This window comes from Panicum virgatum, chromosome 7K, assembly GCF_016808335.1.
Source record: "Panicum virgatum strain AP13 chromosome 7K, P.virgatum_v5, whole genome shotgun sequence".
Lineage (NCBI taxonomy): Eukaryota > Viridiplantae > Streptophyta > Magnoliopsida > Poales > Poaceae > Panicum > Panicum virgatum.
The window spans coordinates 1858959-1881785 of NC_053142.1; the positions used below are offsets into that span (position 1 = coordinate 1858959).

General features: G+C 43.1%; 1 protein-coding gene and 1 long non-coding RNA gene across 2 annotated transcripts in view; both read left to right on the plus strand.

The window, feature by feature from the left end:
• LOC120643031 (ELMO domain-containing protein A-like) overlaps positions 1 to 22415 on the plus strand; it is a 33640-nt gene extending 11225 nt beyond the window's left edge. Inside the window, exons 4-8 of the mRNA XM_039919571.1 lie at positions 11269 to 11353; positions 11581 to 11635; positions 11822 to 11942; positions 22134 to 22179; positions 22310 to 22415. Coding sequence (XP_039775505.1) covers positions 11269 to 11353; positions 11581 to 11635; positions 11822 to 11942; positions 22134 to 22179; positions 22310 to 22415 — 413 coding nt within the window. The remainder of the gene's footprint in view (positions 1 to 11268; positions 11354 to 11580; positions 11636 to 11821; positions 11943 to 22133; positions 22180 to 22309) is intronic.
• LOC120639521 lies at positions 14368 to 15004 on the plus strand. Its single transcript, XR_005661465.1, has 3 exons — positions 14368 to 14461; positions 14552 to 14791; positions 14877 to 15004. It is a non-coding gene; the product is annotated as an uncharacterized LOC120639521 (long non-coding RNA).
• Positions 22416 to 22827: the final 412 nt, after the last annotated feature.

Below are 22827 nucleotides of genomic sequence, written 5' to 3' on the forward strand. Positions count from 1 at the left end.
ATCCTACCCTTGCTCCAAATTTGGCACTTATAAAACTATGCGTTGCACCAGAATCAAATAATATGACTGCGGGTTTATTGTGGATAGAGAAAGTACCCGTCATTACTGGTGCTCCTTCTGGAAGGTCTGCAAGAGTAGTGAAGTTAACTCGCCCTTGCCGGACTTGCACCATTTGCCTCTTGCCCTTGCCTTTGTTGTTGTTCTGGTTGGAGTTTTGCCCTGGATTATTTCTTCTGGGCTGCGGACAATTCTTGGCAAAATGAGAAGCACTGCCGCAGTTGAAGCATCAATTATTACCATTCCCACTATTGAACTGTGGGACATTCGGCCTTTGACTAAACTGCTGTTGTTGCTGCTGCTGAGGCACTGGAGGTCTGAATCCTCCTGGTTGTTGAGGCGGCCTAAAGACATGTCTGCCCACGGGGGCATTTCTCTGTGGAGGTCTAGGTGGAGTATTTTGCACTAGACGATACCTCGGTGGCTGGGCACTCGAGGGTCCCGTTGGTGCCTTTCGCTTTTTCTCAGCACGATGTGCAGCAATACAGTCCTCTTGCGTAATGGCCATATTAACCAGCTCAGTAAAGGTATTGGGCTGAACCAAGTTTAAACATTCCTTGAGCTTGGTATTGAGTCCACGACGGAAACGATCACGTTTCTTGGCATCAGTATCAGCATGATGGCCCGCATACTGGCACAGATGATTGAAGGTCTGTGCATATTGTAGAATAGTGCGGGTTCCCTGATCTAGAGCCAAGAACTCATTCAACTTCCTTTCAATTAGTCCATCCAGAATATGATGTGATCTGAAGGCAGTTCTGAATTCCTCCCAAGATATGATATGTTCAGCAGGCTGCATTGCACAATAATGATCCCACCATATACGTGCAGGACCGCGAAGTTGCTGAGTGGCAAAGTGGGCCTTGTTTGCATCAACACACGGTACTGCTAACAAAGCAAACTTGGAATTGATGGTACGGAGCCAAGCATCGGCGTCCAGTGGGTCATCAGCTTTGCTGAAAAGCGGAGGTTGGGTACCAAAGAATTCCTGGTAACCCGCTGGTTGTGCCTCCCGCCCTCCATACTGTTGGCGTGGCTGATTTTGTTGCCCTTGGACTAGCTGGCGAAGCAACTCTGTTTGCATGGCCATTAACTCGGCCAGATTCGACGGGGGTGGCGGTGGTTGCTGAGATCCACTGCCAGCTTCACAACCGAAGCCATCAGGCGTTCCGCGAGTATGACCAACCATCTGTAATTATGGAAGACATCCATTAGATAAATATTTCTCGCTTCCGAAATCAATGGCACGTGCAATGATCATACATTGGATAGAACAAAATCAGCAAAATTTAACTAGATGCGGTGTAGCACAATATGCACAACACATAACTGTGCCACCCACAAAAATCAAAACTGGTCAGCTGTTAGATAGCTTCATGCTCCATCGTATAAAGATTCAATGCTGAGAGAAAAGGGTAAAGAAAATAATCTATCAATTTGTTCTTCATTGCTATGTGCTATGCTGCTAAACATCAGAGATCATAGAAGGGATTGGACTAAAATTTAGTCTCACAGATTCCACAGGCTACATTTGATGAGCACACATGCCACAAAATTTGCAACATCTTTAGCATTCATCAAACGGCGTGAAAATGCACAAATGAAGAGATTTAGCAAGTAGGAAGATCCTGATTTCCAAACTGGTAGTCGCTACTTATATTACATCCAAAGCAGCATTTTTCTTACAACCTACATCACTCACCCTTACCACATATAATACAACAAGTGGTACTCCTCCCTAGGGCTATCTTACAACATCTCTTTCCTATGTACAAGCTACAACAAGAGAAAACACGAACTATCTAGGACTAGTCTAAGGCGCCTAGAAGTCGTCGAGGTTGCCCACAGAAGAGGCACGCCGGAAGAAGAGTCATCCGGCTGAGGGTTAGGCTCAGCAAGTGCGTGCTCTGAATCTATGTCAGATACTCCCTCAATCTCCTCCGCGTCCTCTTCTGCTGCTGCAGGCTCGGCTGCGGCATCTAGTTGCTCCTGGAGCATACCAACATGTGCTAAAGCATCAACCCAATCTGCTTGAAGCTCATTCACCTGCCCCTGAAGAAAACCAATAACTATGTTGCGCTGCTCTATCTCAGCACCATGCTCCATAGCCTGATGCTCAAACTGTGCAATGGCTAGATCCCTCCCAGCAACGGCATCCTGAAGTCCCTGAATCTGAGTATCCCTCAAACGAAGGCCTCGCTGAAAACTCTGGGCCAAGTCTATCACCTGGTCCATGTGTCACTGCTGGAGTATCTGGTAGTGAGACTGAGCATTCATATATCTGACTACTGCCTCAATAGTCTCATCCGCTACATCTCCAATCAAGTGCCCAAAGTGTGTGACTCTGAACAGCCACTCTGCATTGCCAGCACTAACTGCTGGAAACAAACCAATAGGATATGCTGCTATCTCCTCGGGATGGTGCTCACAAAAAGTGGTGATAGCGTTGAGAGCTGCTTTCTCAAAAGCATCCACAAGACGGTACCCAATCACCTCAATCTCAATCGGTGGCCACTCCAAGGTGGGGTGCTGAGGAATGGTCATTGTAACTCTGTTCTTCTTAATTCCATCCTCCGAAAACTGGTGCCCCGTGTACTGGGGTGGATCTGGGTAGTGGAAGATACGAAGTGAATCCCAAAGAATCCTAGGAAAACCCTCCCAGTACTGACAATCGGTATGAGCATTTCCCTCCTCATCCCAAAAGACCTGGGAACAAGTCGCCATCTGAATCAAAAAGGATTCAAATGTGAGTAATGTGATTATCTCAAGACTTCTCAAATAAAGCTTTAAGAAGACTGCGGAAAAACAAATATGATTCTAAATCAAAAGATGATATGGTTCCAAACTCAAAGAATAATAAACCACAATCGGTACTGGTTCATCATTTGAGATTCTAAGGAAGTAAAAGATCCTTAAAACAACAAGATGGGGCTTAGGATGAAGGCATGACTCAAAACCACCTTTTTCATCCAGGAAAATCTAAGTATTTAACACGCCTGCTCCTAAAATCAAAATCTAATCCACCTATAGTTTAAGCACACTAACACTTATCTATGAGGATTCATACTAGGAATTCCTTAAAAAGATCATGTAACAACTTCAAAGACTAGGAATCAATTAGAACATTAACCAAATATGCATGCACGTCCTGTTCGTTCCTCACAAGATAAACAATTGCCAACTATCGTTGGGCTTACGTGGTTAGCACGGTGGTATACATAAATACGGCTCTCCCTATATAGCTAGTCGATACATTCTAACCGTTCTTAACTTATCGAATCGCGGTTAGTGTTCCTGCAGAAGCTTGACAGAACATATATATATATATATATATATATATATATATATATATATATATATATATATATATATATATATATATATATATATATATATCCAATGAACCTTTCAAGCCAGCACTCATGAAAGCGTTCCCAAACATTACCGCTCACTATAGAAGCGGCAGCCATACAATTCCCGTCGTATGGCCAATGTTAGCATACGCTACTCAGAGGCGTATTCACAAGTTCCTTTACTCCCAATATAGTCGACCGAGGTCGGTATATTGGCAGCAGCTCAAGTAGGGCACTACTTGAGCGCAGCGTTCGGTTCGCATCGCCGACGGGAAGATCAGACTCCCTCAGCTGACTGAGCACACTTTACTTCCAATATAGTCAACTAATAGTCGGTATATTGGAAGCACCTCAAGTAAGTCACTGCTTGAGGGCAGCGTTCGGCTCGCATCACCGACGGGAAGGTCAGACTCCCTCAGCTGATTGAGGATCCTTACCATCTTACCTCATGTAGGTGCGTCGTTACAATAATTAAGGATTGCTTGTGAGTATGGTTTAACAAAATGTAAAGTGCTGGAAGTCAGATAACATAAACCATACATAAATAACCACCTAATAATTCCCGTAAATTCCCTAGGACTTTACGTTCTATGCACAATCCTTAACGATTCCAACGTAGTTTTTCAGAAACACCTTTTTGGTCAATTTTACACGAAAAGCGATTTTTAGGGTTCCAACACCTCTGGTGTACGCTTGCAGCTCTGATACCAGCTGTGGCAGAACCGCCTAAATTATCCCGGCTCAAGTGCGCAGGCCATCACCATAAAGGCAACATTAGCTTAAACGCACTTCAAACTGAACAATTTTTGGTCTGTCGGGTAACGTCCCGATACAACCACCGATTCTTGGATCGAACAAGCATACCCCGCACGAAGGCGAGTTCAGAGATATTACAACCACAATTTTACAATACAGGCATAGTAAAGATTACAAACCAGTTCAAACGATTATTTACAAAGCCAACTTAAGTAAAACAGTTATACAAGCCATAAGTATAAGTTCAGAGTTTAAAACAGCGGACGATAAAACACGACGACTACAACACGTCGTAAAAGTATACCAGGCTAGCCCAAGCATGGTATCACTCGTCATAGTCATTGCCGGCCGAAGACGTATCCCACTCTATGGACCAGCCAGGAGGCAACGAGCAAGGATAGGTCAAGCTATCGATCTGATCCTCAAAACTCATACCTGAAAAAGGGTTTCAACAAGGCTGAGTATTCTAATACTCAACAGGACTTAACCGCCAACGGGTATAAGCAGCCCACCTTAGCTAGACTATGCAAGGCTTTGTGAGGCTCTGGTTTTCTTTTGCTGAAAAGCAATAAAGAGTATGTCCTTACTTTCAAGTTTTAGCTTTCAAGGTTCTAGTTGATTAACCGTTCTATGTAAGCAACTACTATCCAATCATGGTAGAATACTAAGCAAACATCAATATTGATTAAAGTATTGTTGCTCTTCTTACTCTGTGTGGCAAAGAGATCAAGCAGTCTCATTTCATCGTGAGAGGCGGACGATTCTGAATCGAAATTCAACCTTGCAAGGATAACCTAGCACACACGTCTGGAACACCGTCGGGTCATTCCCAAACAACCGTTGACCTTTCTTTCCGGCTTGTGGATAGGAACACCCTCCCCGACTACAGGGCTCCAAGGTCCACCCTTCTACGAGGTCCACCCTTGTCCCTTGAAGTCGCAGTGTTGCGCAACATAAAAATAAAACCTATCCCTAAGAGAGAGTGTCAGGTATATCCACTCCTCGGTCCAATCGGCTACTAGGCTTGCCGCGTACCATATTGACGGCATGTGGCTAGTACTTTCAAAGACTTAACCAACGCTACCACACACCGCGACCTTAGCAAGTTCATTAACATAGACGGGGTCTCACATAAAGTCATGATATCGATCACAACCCCGTCCGTCGTCCTTATATTGATAACAGAAAGTAAACAAACAATTCCCATAAAGCTCGCGAGTGACAGGCAATCACTCGACTTTTACCGGTCCTATAAGCTTAGCAAGTAGTCGAACTCAAATCTAGTATTCAGTACATGGGTACCTAGGATCATGCATCTAGGGTTTCATTTCAACTCCTAAGAACTGTAAATGCACAAATAAATAATACAGTAAATGATATTAATTTGAAGTATGGGTTATGTCCGGGGCTTGCCTTCTCGGTAGTTGCTAACTATTTCAGCTCTAGGCTCTTCCGAACTTTGGTCCGGGGCTGCAGTTAGTTCAGCAGTGTTTACTTGAACTTCGAGATCACCTCCGTCAGATTCCGGGATCAGTTCGTACGTCCCGTCCGATAAGGCAGTCGTGTCTACATGTAATGCAAGAACAACATTATAATCACACATGGGCAATCGTTTATAGAGTAGTTAAATATCAAATTTAACTACACAAGGCATCATGATCAACAGCACAAACAAGTTATACTAATTTCATTAACAAGTGGGGGTGGTTTCTTATAACAAGCAAGTCATGGATTGCTAATAAAACAACAACTCAAATCACAAACAGAATTAAATTCTGCCAAAAATACACTAAACAGAACCTGAACAAAGTAATCTACCCTATAAAAATCATGCCAAGACATGTAGCCATTTAATCACAATAAATCATTCATGCAGGCAACACCTAGCACAATCTTGAATTATACAGGTCAAACTATAGTAAAATAGAAGCTCAAAATTTAACAGGAGGTTGACACCGAAAGGAACTAGCAACTACGAAGTGTTCATGATTTTATCTATAAAGGAATAAATATGAGAAAATAAACAATATAGACAACAGATTAGCAAGATTTATTTTTAGCCCCTGATCTAGCCATGAACTGAAGTTCAAACTTTCTAGACAAGCTAAGATACTCCAGATGAACACTCAGGAATAATTTCAGCATTTAACAAGAAAAGGAACTATTTACCATAAATAAAGTCTAATAAACAAGGATTAAATCAAATAAATAGCTACACAAGAGAACTAATCATGAAATTTTTACAGAAAAGCTAGTGTTACATAAGTAAACTACCATAAAAGTTTCACTGCAAGACATGGCTTTATGCAGTAGTTAAGAAAAAGATGAAAACAACTAATATTTATGCACTAGAAACACAAATCAAAATCTACAGCAAAAACTTGCAACTAAAGCCTAACATATTATGGTTCTACTGCATAGATATCTTCAAGAGGATTCTAAAACATCAAGATTTGCTATTTGACGAATTTTCTACGAATTGATATTGAATTTCAAAGTTCACTGAAAAACATTACAATGCAGTCCCTAAGGCACTATTCAACTGAGTCTAGGCCTATTCAAATAACCCCCTGGGTTTTCTTTCCTTTCAACCCGAGGTCCCTGGGCCGGGTCAGAGAGGGGAGGCGGCGGTTGACCGGCCGTTTCCCGGCGAGGGGCTCACCGGCGGCGAGGGTGGAGGGGTGTGGGAGCTTCACGGGTTCAAGGCGCACCACAGGGTGGTCTTGGGGTGCGGGGAGGGGCTCGGAGGCGGCGGCTCGATGGATCAGGGCGGCTCGGCGGCGGAGGCAAGCGACAGCGAGGGTGCTCCGGTGAGGATTGGGCGAGGGGAAGTGGTCTGGGAGTTGCGCGAGGATGAGGCGCGGCTAAAGGTGGGGGCTATTGGGGTGGAGCGGTTCTGGGGTGGCGGCTCCGCGGCGGGGTGAGCTCGCCGGCGTTCCAGCGGGGCGGCGGCGGTGTTCTGCGGTGTGGGAGCGGGGAGAGAGCAAAAGGGCGGTAGGAATCGGTTTCTGGGGTATTTGTAGGGCTCGGGCGCTCGCTAGAAGAGTGCGGCGGCCACTGCAGCGGGCTCTCCACCGCGACGGCGAGGTGGCGGCGGCGCGGGCGCTTCTGGACTCGGCGGCACGCGTGGCACGGCCGGGGAGCTCCAGCGCGAGGCAACAGGAGAGGGAGGAGGAGCGGTGCGACGCGTGGGTGCCAGCGCGTGGCGGAGTAATGGCCGGGAAAGCTTCCCCCGGCGCCGGTGGTGGCGCTGTCGGTGGACGGCGGCAAGAAGCAGAGCAGGGAGGTGGGAGATGGGGATAAGGACGATTTTGCAATTTCCAAAAATTCCAGGGACTAGTCTGTAAACAAGCAATAACTTTTAAACCAAAGCTCAAATGGAAAAGTGCCCAACATGAAAGTTGTTCAACTTTTCAAGATCTACAACTTTGATGTTGTGCAAAAATTTATTTGACCAAAGATTCAAGAGCTAAAATTAAAAACATAGAAAGGAATTTGAATTCTAGGAAATTTGTCTTTTTCAAAGCAATTTCACTTCAAATGTAGACTTACAAGCAAAAATGGCTACCATGCAATAAATGCACTGAAATTTTACAAAAACACCCTCCACAAAAGCTATATTCAAAAATAACTATATAAAGGACCTTGCATAAAATCATAATTACACATATAACCTTTCATAATTACAAAAAGATCCTTTTTAAGTAATTCAAGCACATGATGCATAGCAAACATACACAATTACTGTGCAAACACCTTTTTAATTACTGTGCAGACACCTAGCGTGTTACAGATGTACACCGGCCGGGTAACTCGAGCTAGCATGACCAATGAATGAATTGAGAAGACTAACGAGTTCTTGGAAGGGGCATGGGCGCAAGCTGAAGGGTCGAGATTCATGTGGTGTCCCTGCAAGAGTTGTGGAAACCAGAAACGAAAGACAAAGAAGGTCATGGGCGAACATCTTGTCAATTATGGATTTACACCAGACTATACCCGGTGGATCTTTCACGGTGAAGCCCATCGTATGAGGGACGAGGTCGTGAGGCAACGCATCGATGAATGTGATGCTGCTGGTGGGATTGGGGACATGTTACACGACTATGAGGAGGCACATTTTGGTGAAGGACCGCAGGAGGAGGAGCCAGAGGCAAGCACAAAGTCGTTTTACGAGATGTTGGAGGCGGCACAGAAACCTCTTCACGGCCAAACAAAGGTTTCTCAGCTGGATGACATTGGACGCCTTATGGCCTTAAAGTCCCAGTTTGGCCTGAGCCAAGACGCCTTTGATAGTATGTCGACCGTTTTTGGGAGCATTCTTCCGGAAGATCACATTCTGCCCAAGACAATGTATCAGGCGACGAAAATCCTTAGTGCACTGAAGATGCCATATGAGTAGATACATTCTTGTCCTAATGGGTGCATTTTATTTAGGAAAGAGCACGAGGCTGAAACTTACTGTCCAAAATGCAAAGCCTCAAGATTCCTGGAGGTGGATGCAGGTGACGGTCAGCCTAAGAGGCAGCTCACGATTCCTGTGAAAATCGTACGTTACCTTCTGTTCATTCAAAGGATCCAAAGACTCTATATGACTGAGGAAACCGCGAAACAGATGACATGGCACAAAAAAAGGTGTTCGATACAACCCAGATAAGATGGTGCATCCCTCCGACGGTGAGTCATGGACTCATTTTGATGAGATTCATCATGAGAAAGCTAAAGAAGCTCGTAAAGTACGTGTTGCGCTAGCAACCGATGGGTTCAATCCTTATGGTATGATGGCCGCAGCATACTCATGTTGGCCTGTTCGTTATTCCCTTGAATTCCCCCCCCCCCCGGTGTTCTCTTTCAACGACAAACCATATTTGTGTCGTTGATTATTCCTGAGCACCCAGGGAATAAAATGAGTGTTTACATGGAGCCTCTAATCGATGAGTTGATCAAAGCATGGGAGGAGGGGGTGTGGACGTACGATAGAGCGACAAAGACAAACTTCAGAATGTATGTGTGGTACCACTACTCTCTGCATGACCTCCCAGCGTATGGCATTTTCTGCGGGTGGTGTACTCATGGAAAGTTTCCATGCCCAACATTCAAGGCAACTCTGCAGTTCATTTGGTTGAGAAAGGGGAGCAAGTATTCGTCGTTTGACAAACATTGACAATTCCTTCCTGCTGACCATCCATTTAGAAGAGACATTAAGAACTTCACAAAAGGTGTCGTAGTTACAGAATCTGCACCGCAGATGCTGATGGGTGCCGTGCTTCATGCTCAGATAGATGCTCTCCAGGTCAATGATGCAGGTGGTTTTGTGGGATATGGCGAAGAACATTCTTGGACTCAGGTCTCTGGCTTGTGGAGGCTTCCCTATATTAATGATCTTCTCCTTCCACACAATATTGATGCCATGCACACTGAAAAGAATTGGGGCGAGATAAGAAGAAGGACAACATCAAGGCTCGAGTGGATCTGGCAACCTTGTGTGATAGACCAAGATACGAAATGAAGACTCCGAGACCAGGGAGACAATGGAGGAAGACTCCGGCGGATTTCGTCCTAACGAGGCCCCAAAAAAAGGAAGCACTAGAGTGGATCCAAAAGTTACAATTTCCAGATGGGTATGCAGCAAATCTGAGGAGGGGAGTTAATTTGGCTACGATGCGAATCAACGGGCTGAAGAGTCATGACTACCACATATGGATTGAGCGGCTTCTTCCTGTGATGGTTCGAGGCTATCTCCCTGATAATATATGGCGAGTGTTGGCAGAGTTGAGCAATTTCTTCCGCCAGCTGTGTGCTAAGGAGTTATCTCGGGTTGTTATTTCGGACATGGAAAAAGTGGCCCCTGTGTTGCTATGTAAGCTGGAGAAGATCTTTCCACCCGCCTTCTTCAATCCGATGCAGCATTTGCTTCTACATCTTCCGTATGAAGCACGGATGGGGGGCCTGTGCAGTACCGTTGGTGCTATCCAATTGAGAGATGTCTGAAGGTCCTTCGAACGAAATGCAAAAATAAATGTAAAATTGAAGCTTCTATTGACGAGTCATATATTTTGGAGGAGGTGTCAAACTTCACAACCACATACTATGGTGACAATATTCCTAGCGTGCATAATCCACCCCCTCGTTACAATGCCGGCGATAATGAATCGAGTCTCAGCATCTTCCGAGGACAACTTGGAAGTGCAAGTGATGCGAGGTACAAGACCTTGAACCATGAAGAGTGGCGCCGTATCATGCTATACGTGTTAACCAACCTATCCTGCATACGCTTGCAGGGCCAAACTGATTCGTCCATGAGTGCCGAGTTGAGACAGGTTGCCGATGGTTTTAGCTACAGTGAGTGCCTTGTAGTACTAGTGTATTGGACTTATTATACGTATCGGACTATATTCTGTTTTATGGACTAGTGTTATGTTTCGGACTTGTGACATATGTGGACTATATTCTATGTGATGGACTTGTGTTATGTATCGGACTCGTGTTATGTATTGGACTTGTGATATATGTGATGGACTGTGTTATTTGTATCGATGCCATTCTCGTCATTGTCAATCATATGTGATGGACTATAACTGCCTGTAATGACCTCTGCAATCACATATATTTCTGTTGTATTTGTATGGAAAAATAGAGAAAAACGAAACAAAAAAAAAGAAAAATTCACCACTTTGCCGAGTGTTTAAGCCAAAACACTCGGCAAAGGAGCTTGCACAGGTCAGCAGCGCAGTCACTTTGCCGAGTGCTAAAGTACTGGCACTCGGCAAACCAGACACATGGAGGTACCCTGGCGCGGGGACTTTGCCGAGTGTCCGAGTCGGACACTCGGCAAAGTTTGAAACTTTGCCGAGTGTCTGCCGTTAGACACTCGGCAAACCGCGGGACCAGGGTGGCGCCACGTGGCTTCTTTGCCGAGTATCAGGGCACTCGGCAAAACCTTTGCCGAGTGCTCGTATTCCGACACTCGGCAAAATAAACTTTGCCGTGGGAACCTTTGCCGAGTGTCGTTTGCCAAGTGTTACACTCGGCAAAGACTTTGCCGAGTGTAATATATCCTTTGCCGAGTGTATCTGACACTCGGCAAAGTTTGGAAGTCCGGTAGTGCCTGATACAGAGCTAAATAGCTTAGTTTCAGCACAGTGGAAAGATATGGGGTGGCAGGGCGTGAACCCAGCGACTGATTTCAGGTTACTTATAGTTTTTTTTTCTGTGTGCCCTATTTTAGATTGTCTAAACTAAGTTTCACACGGTTGGTTTTTAGTTTTACTGGAATAAATTATAATGCTCTTTCTGGAAATAAATTAAATGCTCCTTGTCTCTTTCTTTTTAGAGGTCCACAATCAGCCTCTGGTTTATTCCAGCAAATGGCATGTATTCCCTGACAGATAACAGTATCATCTGACTATGATTTCAGGGGCTGTGGATTTATTTCACTTGAGAACCTTTTGTTTTTCGCAACAACATATCCGGTATGTCTTTTTTCTTTAGTATGTGTAATGATGTATGTGCCAGAAACCAAGGTTATATGATGGAATCTGGATTCGTCGATCTTGTATATAAAATGAAATCCTTAGGAATGAGCAAAGTGCCCACCTTGCCTTGCATATGTATATAGACTGATGCTTGCCGGTTATTTTGATCCAACAATTAAGCAGGCTCCTTTCAAGAGGTTAATGCTGAAGCAGCAAGGAATGCGAGCTGTGTGGGAGTACCCCTTTGCGGTTGCCGGTATAAACATCTCATACATGCTGATTCAGATGCTGGAGCTCAACTCAGGTATTCTTTTTTTTTTCTTAGGGGCCGGGAATGGCATCTAATCTTTGCATGTGAAACTGTCTAGTAGTTTCTTGGAATTGAGAATTTACATGTATAGACTATGTGCGTTGCATCATAACAGATTTGTTTTTGGTCAAAGCACTATTAAAAGTAGTAATCAAAGTACGTATGTACATCTAACCCACCATGTGCCACTGCATTCGTACGAGTCAAACAGCCCCATGATTATGCAGCCACATTGCTGTATAGTATTAGGTTTTGTTCCCTTTCTCAAGATGAGGAATCTTTGGATTTGATTACGACTGTTCGATGATGAGCATTATAATAGTGGGCACATGGATGCAGCTGGTGCTAACTGCTAACCGATGCGCAACCGTCTCGTCCCGTTGCATATATGCGTTGTGCCACCCATGATTGCCTTGCCTGATCATCCATATATACTAGTATGCAGAACAAGCTGGTCTCACCAGAATCATCATGTGGTTTCAAACAGAAAACAAAGGCTTGTTTATCTCCCACTACTAAAAAGAACAAAGTGGCGACCGGTTGGTCGTGCGACTCGAAAATCTCGGCCATGTGATTACCGGCATCACCGCTTGCTATCGCACGATCATATGCCCTCGCCATCGCTCCGCGCCCCACGCACGATCGCACCATCAGCCCGTGATCCACGCCTCCGCTCTGACCCATTGCGTTGATCGTGCGCCGCCATCAGGACGCCGCGGTTTCTGCGCAGCGCCGCCGCCGCAGCCGTGCGCCGTCCCCACGGACTTGCCCTACAGCGCAGCTTTGGCCCTGCGCGCTCTGACCTGCGACCCCGCGCCTCCTGTTGTCGCGGCCCCCCCCCCCCCCCTCCGCTCGCGTCCCTCTCCCACCCGCGCGATAGGCAACGCCGCCGCCTGTCTTCCTCAAGCGAACAGAAACGTCGCGCCGGTTCTAGGTCAGAGCGCGGCCACCACGATGCATCCCTGCTGCAAGTAAGATACAAACGGAACCCCCTCCCTCTCCTCTTTCGTTTCCCCCACTCCCCGCGCTCTCTCGCGCCTGGAATCGCAGGGAATCCGGCCACCATGGCGGCGTTCTTCGATCTTTTGCTCATTTTGCACAGAGTTGGGTCATTTATATGTTTTGTTGCCTTTGTTATTTAATTTTGCTCCTCATGTGGGATCGTCAGATATGAAATCAGATTCACTTGTGAATAATTTAATGGCTTGGCACACTCTCTGTTAACCCCTTTCTGCAAATATCAAATCAGCGGAGCAGATTTTTTTTTAGTTGCTGAAAAGAGATTCCTTACCTTTTTTTTAGCACAACATATCATCGAGTGGTTGGTTGGCTAGCGATGTTGTCTGCACTGATGGTGTAATGTTTCCGGTTTTGGGTTGACAGATTGATAAGAGGCTCCAAAATCTGAAGAAGGAGGTGGCCGTGCAGGACACCGAGCAACACAAGACGCTCTGGGAGGTAAGTTACCATGCTTGCAGGGTTTCCAGTAGATGATCAAGTTACTTTGCCTATGTTTTTTTAGCACAACATATATTTTAGACCATCAATACCAACTCTCTCAGATAAAATATTTCTAAGAAGAAACTTGTTAAGACCATCAAACTTTTCTGGTATAATAATTAACTTGCATCGAGCTGAATGCTACCTGCAAGAATAGTAGTGGTGTTCTAATTTTTTTAATTGCGCTTGTTAGTAGGGTTGACATTTGGCCCCTGTTTATAAATTTTTGTGATATTTGACACTATGTTTGCCCACATCTAGCATGTTTCCTAATATGAATTCAGGCAAGTTCTATCGGCTATCAGATTAACTTGCATCGAGCTGAATGCTACCTGCAAGAATAGTAGTGGTGTTCTAATTTTTTTAATTGCGCTTGTTAGTAGGGTTGACATTTGGCCCCTGTTTATAAATTGCGCTTCTATCGGCTATCAGATTTTTTTTTGAACGAAATTATCCTGGTTCAACATTTTTTTGGAATATTTGCACTGAGAGGTTTCATGCAATAGAAAAAACAACCCTTATCTCTATGAATGGTGTGTCAAGGGAACCATTCGGTGATTTGACAAACACACCCCGCGCTGGTAAGTCACTTACCACATATAGATTATCCATGATTGTGGTGTTATCCGCAGTTGAAACTGTTTCATCTTACTCCTGTACGTGTAGACTCAAAAGAGCTTAAGCGGCAAAGGGACCGAGCAAGGTCTGCTTCGTTGACGGAAGAGCAAAAAAGCGAACGTAACAAGAGGCGTCGTGAAGCTTACAGGAGGAAAAAGGGGATTACCGCAGAGAATGAATCTATTGTTACTGAAAATGAGCATGCGGTGCAGTAGACTATTGATCTTACTGGTATTCACCTCAATTTATTGACCTGTTTTTTGCCTGAAAACAATGCAGTTTCTAATGGGCTGTTTTGGGGTACTCAACAGGACCGAACCGAGCTGATGATGATGAGGGGTCAGAATGGCTACATAGGAGTGACAACTTCATCAGAGATTTATGTTGTGGGCAAGGTACACGCATCACCAGACATTGATGGCCATGCAAGATCAAATTCTATTTCGGGCTCCAATCTTTGACACTTTGTCTATTTTTCCAAGCAGGGATCGAAGCCCTCGGGTGTGGGAACAACCTGAATTCACACGAGATGAATATTGTGCATGCGGGCGGTAACCAAGGTAAATGCAATTCCGACGTGTGTTATGCATAATGCATTTATTTTTTTCATGAAGTTATTGATGTGATTGATGTTGTAGATGACAATCTTTCGACCAAAAAGAATGTTGCTGAGTTATTTGTTAATCCACATGAGAATTGTGCCGTAAATGCGGGGGAAATTGCAGGTACTATGTTTGGCTTTTGAATAGTGTTTGTGTTGAATTGTTCAATGACGACCACGATCTAACATATCTAATTTGGTCATATCAGGGCTATTCACATATGGATCTTTGAATAACGCTATTGTTTATGACCAACCCATTATAGATGATAATGGAGCACAACGTACAGGTATGTAGTTGAATCAACTACGGCTCTGGCGATCGTAATATAGTGCAAGCAGTCTGCAATATTTTATACATGCACATAATAATGTTATTGTTTTCCTCACTCGGTACATGATATTAGGTTTGGGTGCAATAGATCTTAGTGGGGAATATATATTGTTGTTTTGTCAAAAAAATAAAGACTATTATCAACTTTTTATTGTACCTGAGTCTTGAATATATATAGACTATATTATTTTGCTGAATATTATTTGTACAACCCGTAGCACCTTGGTTGATCAACTATATTACCTTTCACATAGTAGCATGTGATTCAGTATGGTTCAATATATTCCATTAGTTGCTAATATTTGAATCACCCGTGTTGGGTGTGTCAGAATCCATTAACCCAAAGGAGCGACGAAGGGAGAAGTATAGAGCACGAATGGAGTCGATGTCTACTGAAGAGAGGGCGCTAATTAATCAGCGTCGCCGAGAATTATACCACGTGAAAAAGTTGCTGAGGACAGAAGAAGAGGTTAAAAAGGAAAAGTTGCGGAACAGATTGCCAGCACGAAAGGAGGGGAAACATGAATATAAACATAGAATGAAAGAATTCAGAGCCAACAACTTACACCCTGATTCTATAGCTATGGCAAACCCTCAATTTGTGCCCGAAATTATAGTTCCACCCCCCATAGAACTCGTAACCAGTGCGAGTGAATTGGTTATTCCGGGTTTTAGCGGATCACCTGTTTACATCCCACCGATAGTTGAACAGATACCAGATGTTCAGGGCATGGAGTCTGGGGTTGGACGTAGTCTACCTAGGCGTCGTGTGGTTGCTGTTGAGAGAAATGCACTCCGTAATCAAAGAAACATTGAGTTCCATGCAACCATTGGAAAAAATCATAGTTGTACATATGATGCAGACGGGTGTGGCGAACAACTGTCAACAGAATCACGTGAGGGTAATTACTTCCTAACAACAAAGATTAAATTTATAACAATAACTGCTATATTGAATTATTAAATTTAATGTGCGACTGGTTTTATTTCAGAAGAACAACACGACCATGAGGATTATAAGGAGCCGGTTAAGACTCAAGGGCATGAAGAAATTGATATTGGTAAAATGAAAAAAAAAACTCTAATGAAAATTATTGCTACACCGTACAATTGTGTGGACCAAACAAACTAAGCATTCTCTCCAGGTGGATCTGCACCTAAGGTCAGCAGCTGGATGGCATCACAGTCACAGCCAATCTACACTAATCCTGATGGTAATATTGACCATTTTAATTTCATGTTCAAAAGCATGATTACTATGTTGGTAAAATAATTGTACCTTTAATTTTAATTTAAAAGGTTTAGGTGGCATGCGACTGCAAAAAGACCCTGAGTGTTGTAGACACAATCTCCTATGGTCGAGGATGGTACTCTCCCTACTTTTCATTAACAACTTTAGTCAATTTGATGTTGTATTCGGGTCAACTTAATGATCGTACTATTGAAATAGATGGGGATGAGGATGTTATTTTCGAGGAGGATGATGAAGAAGACGAAGGTTACTTTTTCGCTGGACAAGGTATTGGCAAAATATATGTCATTTGATTGGAAAATAGGGTGTTAACTTCTACTAGAATGGAATACTGATGGCTTTTAATATATGTACAGACGGTGAAGCCGACAATGATGCTGATGTTAGTTTGTGTGGAGATGATATTGATGTGCCAGATGTAATTGATCCCTTTGGCAAAGTGTTTGAAAACATACCATCTGAGACGCATATGCTTGAGCCGGTTGATAACTGTGAACACTGCAACGCAAAGAAATTTCAGTTCAAGCCACCTGGATTTTGTTGTCGTAGTGGGAAGATACATTTATCATCCCCAGACACACCACTTGAACTCATGAGGCTTTGGTCAAGCTCTGATGCTGATGCTAGACACTTCCGTGCAAACATCAGATTCTTTAATGGTCATTTCTCGTTCACATCTTTGTATTGCCACCTTGACCATATGACAACCAACATGCGAAATGAGGGGGTTTATACATTCCGTGCACATGGTCAGATATACCATAATGTTCGATCATTTGGTAAGGAAGAAGGCACAGAACCTATACACCTTGAATTATACTTCTATGATGATGATCCTTCTCTTGAGCATCGATACTGTAGGTGTCGTGAAGATTGCTTGGAAAAGGACAAGGAGGTTATAGAAAGATTAGTTGGGATACTTCGGGGCAACCCATACTCCGAACAACTGAGGTCAATGGGTCACGTTGAAGATATAGAAGACTACCATATTGCATTGAATCTGGACCAACAGTTGGATTAGAGGACTTATAATGTGCCTCTTACATCAGAGGTTGCTGCCGTTTGGATTGAGGGTAGTGAACTCCTAGGTTAGTTCCAAAATAGTGTTCTCCTGCAAGGGAAGGATAGGTCTGTGTAGGGGATTCGGTCATATCAAGCGTGTTATGATGCATTATCATATCCACTTTTCTTCTCCAGAGGGGAGCTCGGTTGGCATAATTGCATTCTGAAGGTTGGTGTGACTATGCAAGAAGTTGAGGCTGCCCGTGCATACCAAAAGGCTCGTGCTGAAAGTGATGGCGATGATGATGAAGGTATAGTTCATGGATTACAAAAAAGTAATCATAGTTCTTATTACACACTACTTGTACCATATTGCACTTCACTAATATTAGCTTTGGAAATTTGTAGGTGGGCCTGGCAATTTATGTGTGTCAGTACGTGATTATTATTGCTACAAATTCCAGATGCGTCCTGGTATATTTAACCCAATATTTTTTGGTAAACGGCTATTCCAGCAGTTTGCTGTGGACACATACATAAAGATTGAAAGTTCACGCTTAGATTACATCAGGAATAATCAGCAGGAGTTACGGGCTGATTTATACCAAGGTCTCGTTGATAGTTTGCATGCCGGCGAGGGTCGTGCAGATGCTGTTGGGAAACGGACAGTGCTGTCCACGCCATTCATTGGAGGTCCTCGGGACATGAGACATCGGTACATGGATGCCATGGCATTGGTGCGAAAGTATGGGAAACCAGATATCTTCCTCACAATGACATGCAACCCAAATTAGGATGAGATCAAACAACATCTTTTGCTTGGTCAAACTGCACAAGATTGCCCTGATCTCGTAACTAGGGTTTTCAGGGCAAAACTTGAGGTGTTGAAGACAAAACTGATGAAGAATGACATCCTTGGTAAAGTTCGTGCTTATGTATATGTTGTGGAGTTTCAAAAGAGGGGGTTACCACATGCTCACTTCTTGCTGATCATGAAATGGAAGTATAAGCTTACGTGTCCTGAGCAATATGATCTTCTTATCTCAGCAGAACTTCCTAACAAGAAAATGTTTCCTGAGTTGTACAAGATGGTCACCAAGCACATGATGCATGGCCCGTGTGGTGTTTTAAACCCATTTTGTCCTTGCACTAAGGGACGTACATCTTGTAAGAATCGCTATCCACGGGCCTTCTGCGAGTCCACATCTCAGGGGAAGGACTCGTACCCCATATACATGTGACGTAATGATGGACGTAAGGAAATGGTTAGAGGTCATGAGCTAGACAATCGATGGGTAGTCCCGTACAACCCTTATTTGCTACTCACGTTCAATTGCCATATTAATGTTGAAGCTTGTGGAAGCATTAAATCTGTTAAAATATTTAATCAAATACATTTACAAGGGTCATGATCGGGCATCTATTGCTGTCAGAGAAGGTGATAATGCAGACAGTTGTGGTAACGTTGATGAGATAAAGCAGTTTAGGGATGCTCTGTGGGTGACGCCTTCAAAAGCAATGTGGAGGATATATGGTTTCGACCTAAGCAAAAACCACCCACCAGTGAAACAATTGCAGCTTCATCTACCCGATATGCATACGGTGTCATTCCATCAGCGTTCTAATATACAAAATATAGTAAATCGCCCTGGTGCGGAAGAGTCAATGCTTACAACATATTTTGCTCAAAATAGGGTCAACGAGTTTGCACGTGGGATATTATATCATGATTTTCCGGAATTCTATACTTGGCACTCCAATGGTAAATTCTAGAAGCGAAGGGTATATGAGGGACGCAAGCAGATTGGTAGAATTGTCTCCGCACACCCAGCTGAGGGGGAACGCTATTATCTTCGCGTTCTACTTAACCATGTTGCTGGAGCTACCTCATTCGACCATCTTAAAATGGTTGATGGTGTCGTGCAACCTACATTCTGCGAGGCAGCCGAAAGAAGAGGTATAATTGAAGAAGATAATACATTAGATGAGTGTCTTATGGAAGCTTCTACGTTCCAAATGCCTTCTTCACTACGAAGGCTATTTGCAACTATTTTGGTGTTTTGTGAACCAAGTGATGTGTTTGCACTTTGGCAGAAACACATGGATGCAATGTCAGAGGACTATCGATGAAATAGTCCATCATCCAATATAGCCACACAAATGGTACTTATTGATATTAGAAATATGTTGCAGTCAATGGGTAAGGACATTAAGACATTTCCTCTTCCGGAGATTGATGAGATGTATGATGATGCTAATGGTATTCCTCATGAAATATTTGAGGAGGCAACTGTCGAGGTGAATTTCGATGATGTGTCATTGGTCAACTCCCTTAACCAAGAACAAAGGGACGCCTATGAGGAGATCATGGCAACTATTGATTCCGATAAAGGTGGACTCTTTTTCGTGGATGGTCCTAGCAGTACCGGAAAGACTTTCCTATATAGATCTCTGCTAGCGACACTACGAACTCAGAACAAGCTTGCCGTGGTGACAGCTACATCTGGTGTTGCAGCATCAATAATGCCTGGTGGGAGAATGGCCCACTCCCATTTCAAGATACCCCTTACCATTGAGAATGGAAGTTTTTGTAGTTTCACGAAACAGAGTGGTACTGCAAAGCTGCTCCGTCAAGTGTCTCTTATTATTTGGGACGAAGCTTCTATGACAAAGAGGCAAGCTGTTGAAGCACTAGACAACAGTCTACGAGATATAATGGATCAGACTCAGTTGCCATTTGGGGGTAAGACAGTTGTGTTCGGTGGAGACTTTAGGCAAGTACTACCAGTTGTTAGAAGGGGGTCCAGGGCTCAAATTGTCGATGCTTCCCTACGGAGATCGTATCTATGGGGTTCCATGCGACATCTTAAACTGGTTCGCAATATGAGAGCACAAAGAGACCCTTGGTTCACGGATTATTTGTTGCGCATCGGTGGTGGAACGGAAGAGGTTAATTCCGACGGTGAGGTCAAACTACCGGATGAGATTTGCATCCCGTATACTAGGAAGTCAAGTGACCTTGATACATTAATTAATAGCATATTTCCAAATCTGAATGAGAACATGTTAAATAAAGACTACATCACTTCGAGAGCTATATTATCTACCAGAAATGATTGGGTTGATAAGATTAATATGAAGATGATAGGTACTTTCCAAGGTGGTGAGATGGAGTACCATAGTTTCGATGCTGCAGTTGATGATCCTCGCAACTATTATCCAGCGGAGTTTCTTAATACTCTAACCCCTAATGGGCTCCCCCCTCATGTGCTAAAACTCAAGGTTGGTTGTCCTGTCATACTGCTTAGGAATATAGATCCTGCTAACGGGCTATGCAATGGTACAAGGCTGGTTGTACTAGGTTTTCAAAGAAATACAATCGACGCAGAAATTGTGTTAGGTCAACATGCTGGAAAACGTGTTTTCCTCCCTCGGATACCATTATGCCCATCTGATGACGAGATGTTCCCATTTCAATTTAAAAGGAAGCAGTTCCCAATTAGACTGAGTTTTGCCATGACTGTCAACAAATCACAAGGTCAAACTATCCCACATGTCGGTGTGTACCTTCCTGAGCCGGTATTCTCTCATGGCCAACTGTATGTTGCGATGTCTAGAGCCACTTCAAGGAAGAACATAAAGATTCTCGCAAAACCGCCTAATGCTATTGAGGAGGATGAAGAAACGAATAAAATCGAGAAGAGGAAGAAGAAGAAGGGTAAAAAGAATAGCAGAAAACAAAAAAGGTTGAGAACAAATATATTCCAATTGGTAATGGTACGTTCACCAAAAATATTGTATATAAGGAGGTTCTTACACTATAGATGTGAGGTAATGATAGTTTTAATTATCAGTTTATTTTTCTATAGTATTTATTCATAATGACTATAAACTCGAAATAAATAATGTGTTATCTTGACTTATTGAAATTGTGTCTCAGGTCTGGTCATGGGTATACTACTTGAGATCTCCATACAGTATGTTGATGATGCAGAGGTAATGAGTAATATCTGTATTCTATCCATAACATGATATTAACAGTAAATAAACTAAGTCGGGCCTGAATTGTTTATTCACAGATATTCCGGAAAAGTGTTGAAATCAAGTGAGTGACTCAAGGATAGTTGTGCCCTGCGCGCTGCTGTGTGTCCAATTAAAGTTTCTTGTATACCAACTATGTATATGCGTGTTATCCCTATCGTAAAATGAACATCCCAATTATTGAGCGTGGTGTTTTTTTTGTCTCTGTATCAAGCTGCTAATGGTCTACCACAGCCGCACCAAACTAATTCTCGTTTTCCTCACAACAAAGTTATTGTTCCTCATCTGAAGGCTGAATCTATGTAATTCTGTTTGTCCCTGGTTCAATTTTTCTTACTATACTAGACCCTGTGACACTCTCATCATGTGAAAGTTGAAGGCTGAGATTACTGAAAAGGTGTTATGAACATTCATGTATTATTACTTTGCTTCTGCGGGTCTAAATTTGACCAACAATCATGACAGATGTTTTGACGACAGTTCTGATAACACTATGTTTTACACTCCTATTTCATCTTTGATCAATGATCTGTTTATTGCGTGTAAATTATGTTTGAGCACTTATAGTTATCTTGATCGGTGATGTGTATATTAATGAAAAATATTTTTTCCCGTAGCAACGCACGGGCATGAACCTAGTTCGTTTCAATTTGTTTGATCACGTACCATCTCTTTGCAAGCAACAACTGATTGAATGATTGTTGGTTCCATAACTGCTAGTAACTGTGCTGGTTTGGGTTATATATTCCTTCAGATATGATACGCGATACCTGAAAGAAAGGAAAAGCTTGTTGACTGCTTTCGATTCTTTTCCTTTGCTTTATTTTTGGGTTTCAGCACGGCCGAAATCTTTGCCGGGGATTAACTTTATCAAAGTGTTGACAGGTATGTAACTAGTAATGCTGCTGTATATTTGATCTATCACATCCAGGAGCGACTGATTTTCATGAACTCCACTAAGTGTTTTGTGTTTGGTTGCCACATGGATGGATGGATCTTGCAAATTAATTATTTGATCACGAGGATGCATTCGACGTGCTCTACTGCATCTCTTTCGAGATGATGGATGCTCAGTGGCTAGCGATGCGAGCGTCATATCGTATATGCAGTTCAAAGTAAGCTGCTGGATTGATCTTAATTTTGAATTAATTTACATCAGTAGGTTGGATCCAAATAATAATGTCGGTCGTCATCATAGTATCCTTACTATCTGCTTCATATTTAGTCATATATATGTTAGGTTGCATCTAAGCTAGTGTCAAGCATCGATAGATCGTTGGTGTCATTTTTAATTATAGATATAAGGCTATTTATATGCATGAACTAGTAGTGTGGTCGTCTTTGTGTTTTCGGTATCTGCTCATATTTATAGGTCCATTCTCTTGTAGCATCTAGTATGCATATCGAACGAGTTATATATATATATATATATATATATATATATATATATATATATATATATATATATATGAGCATCTTGCTTGTCAGAATGCCGTCGAAATATGCCTTGTCATTGATGAACCTCTCTCCT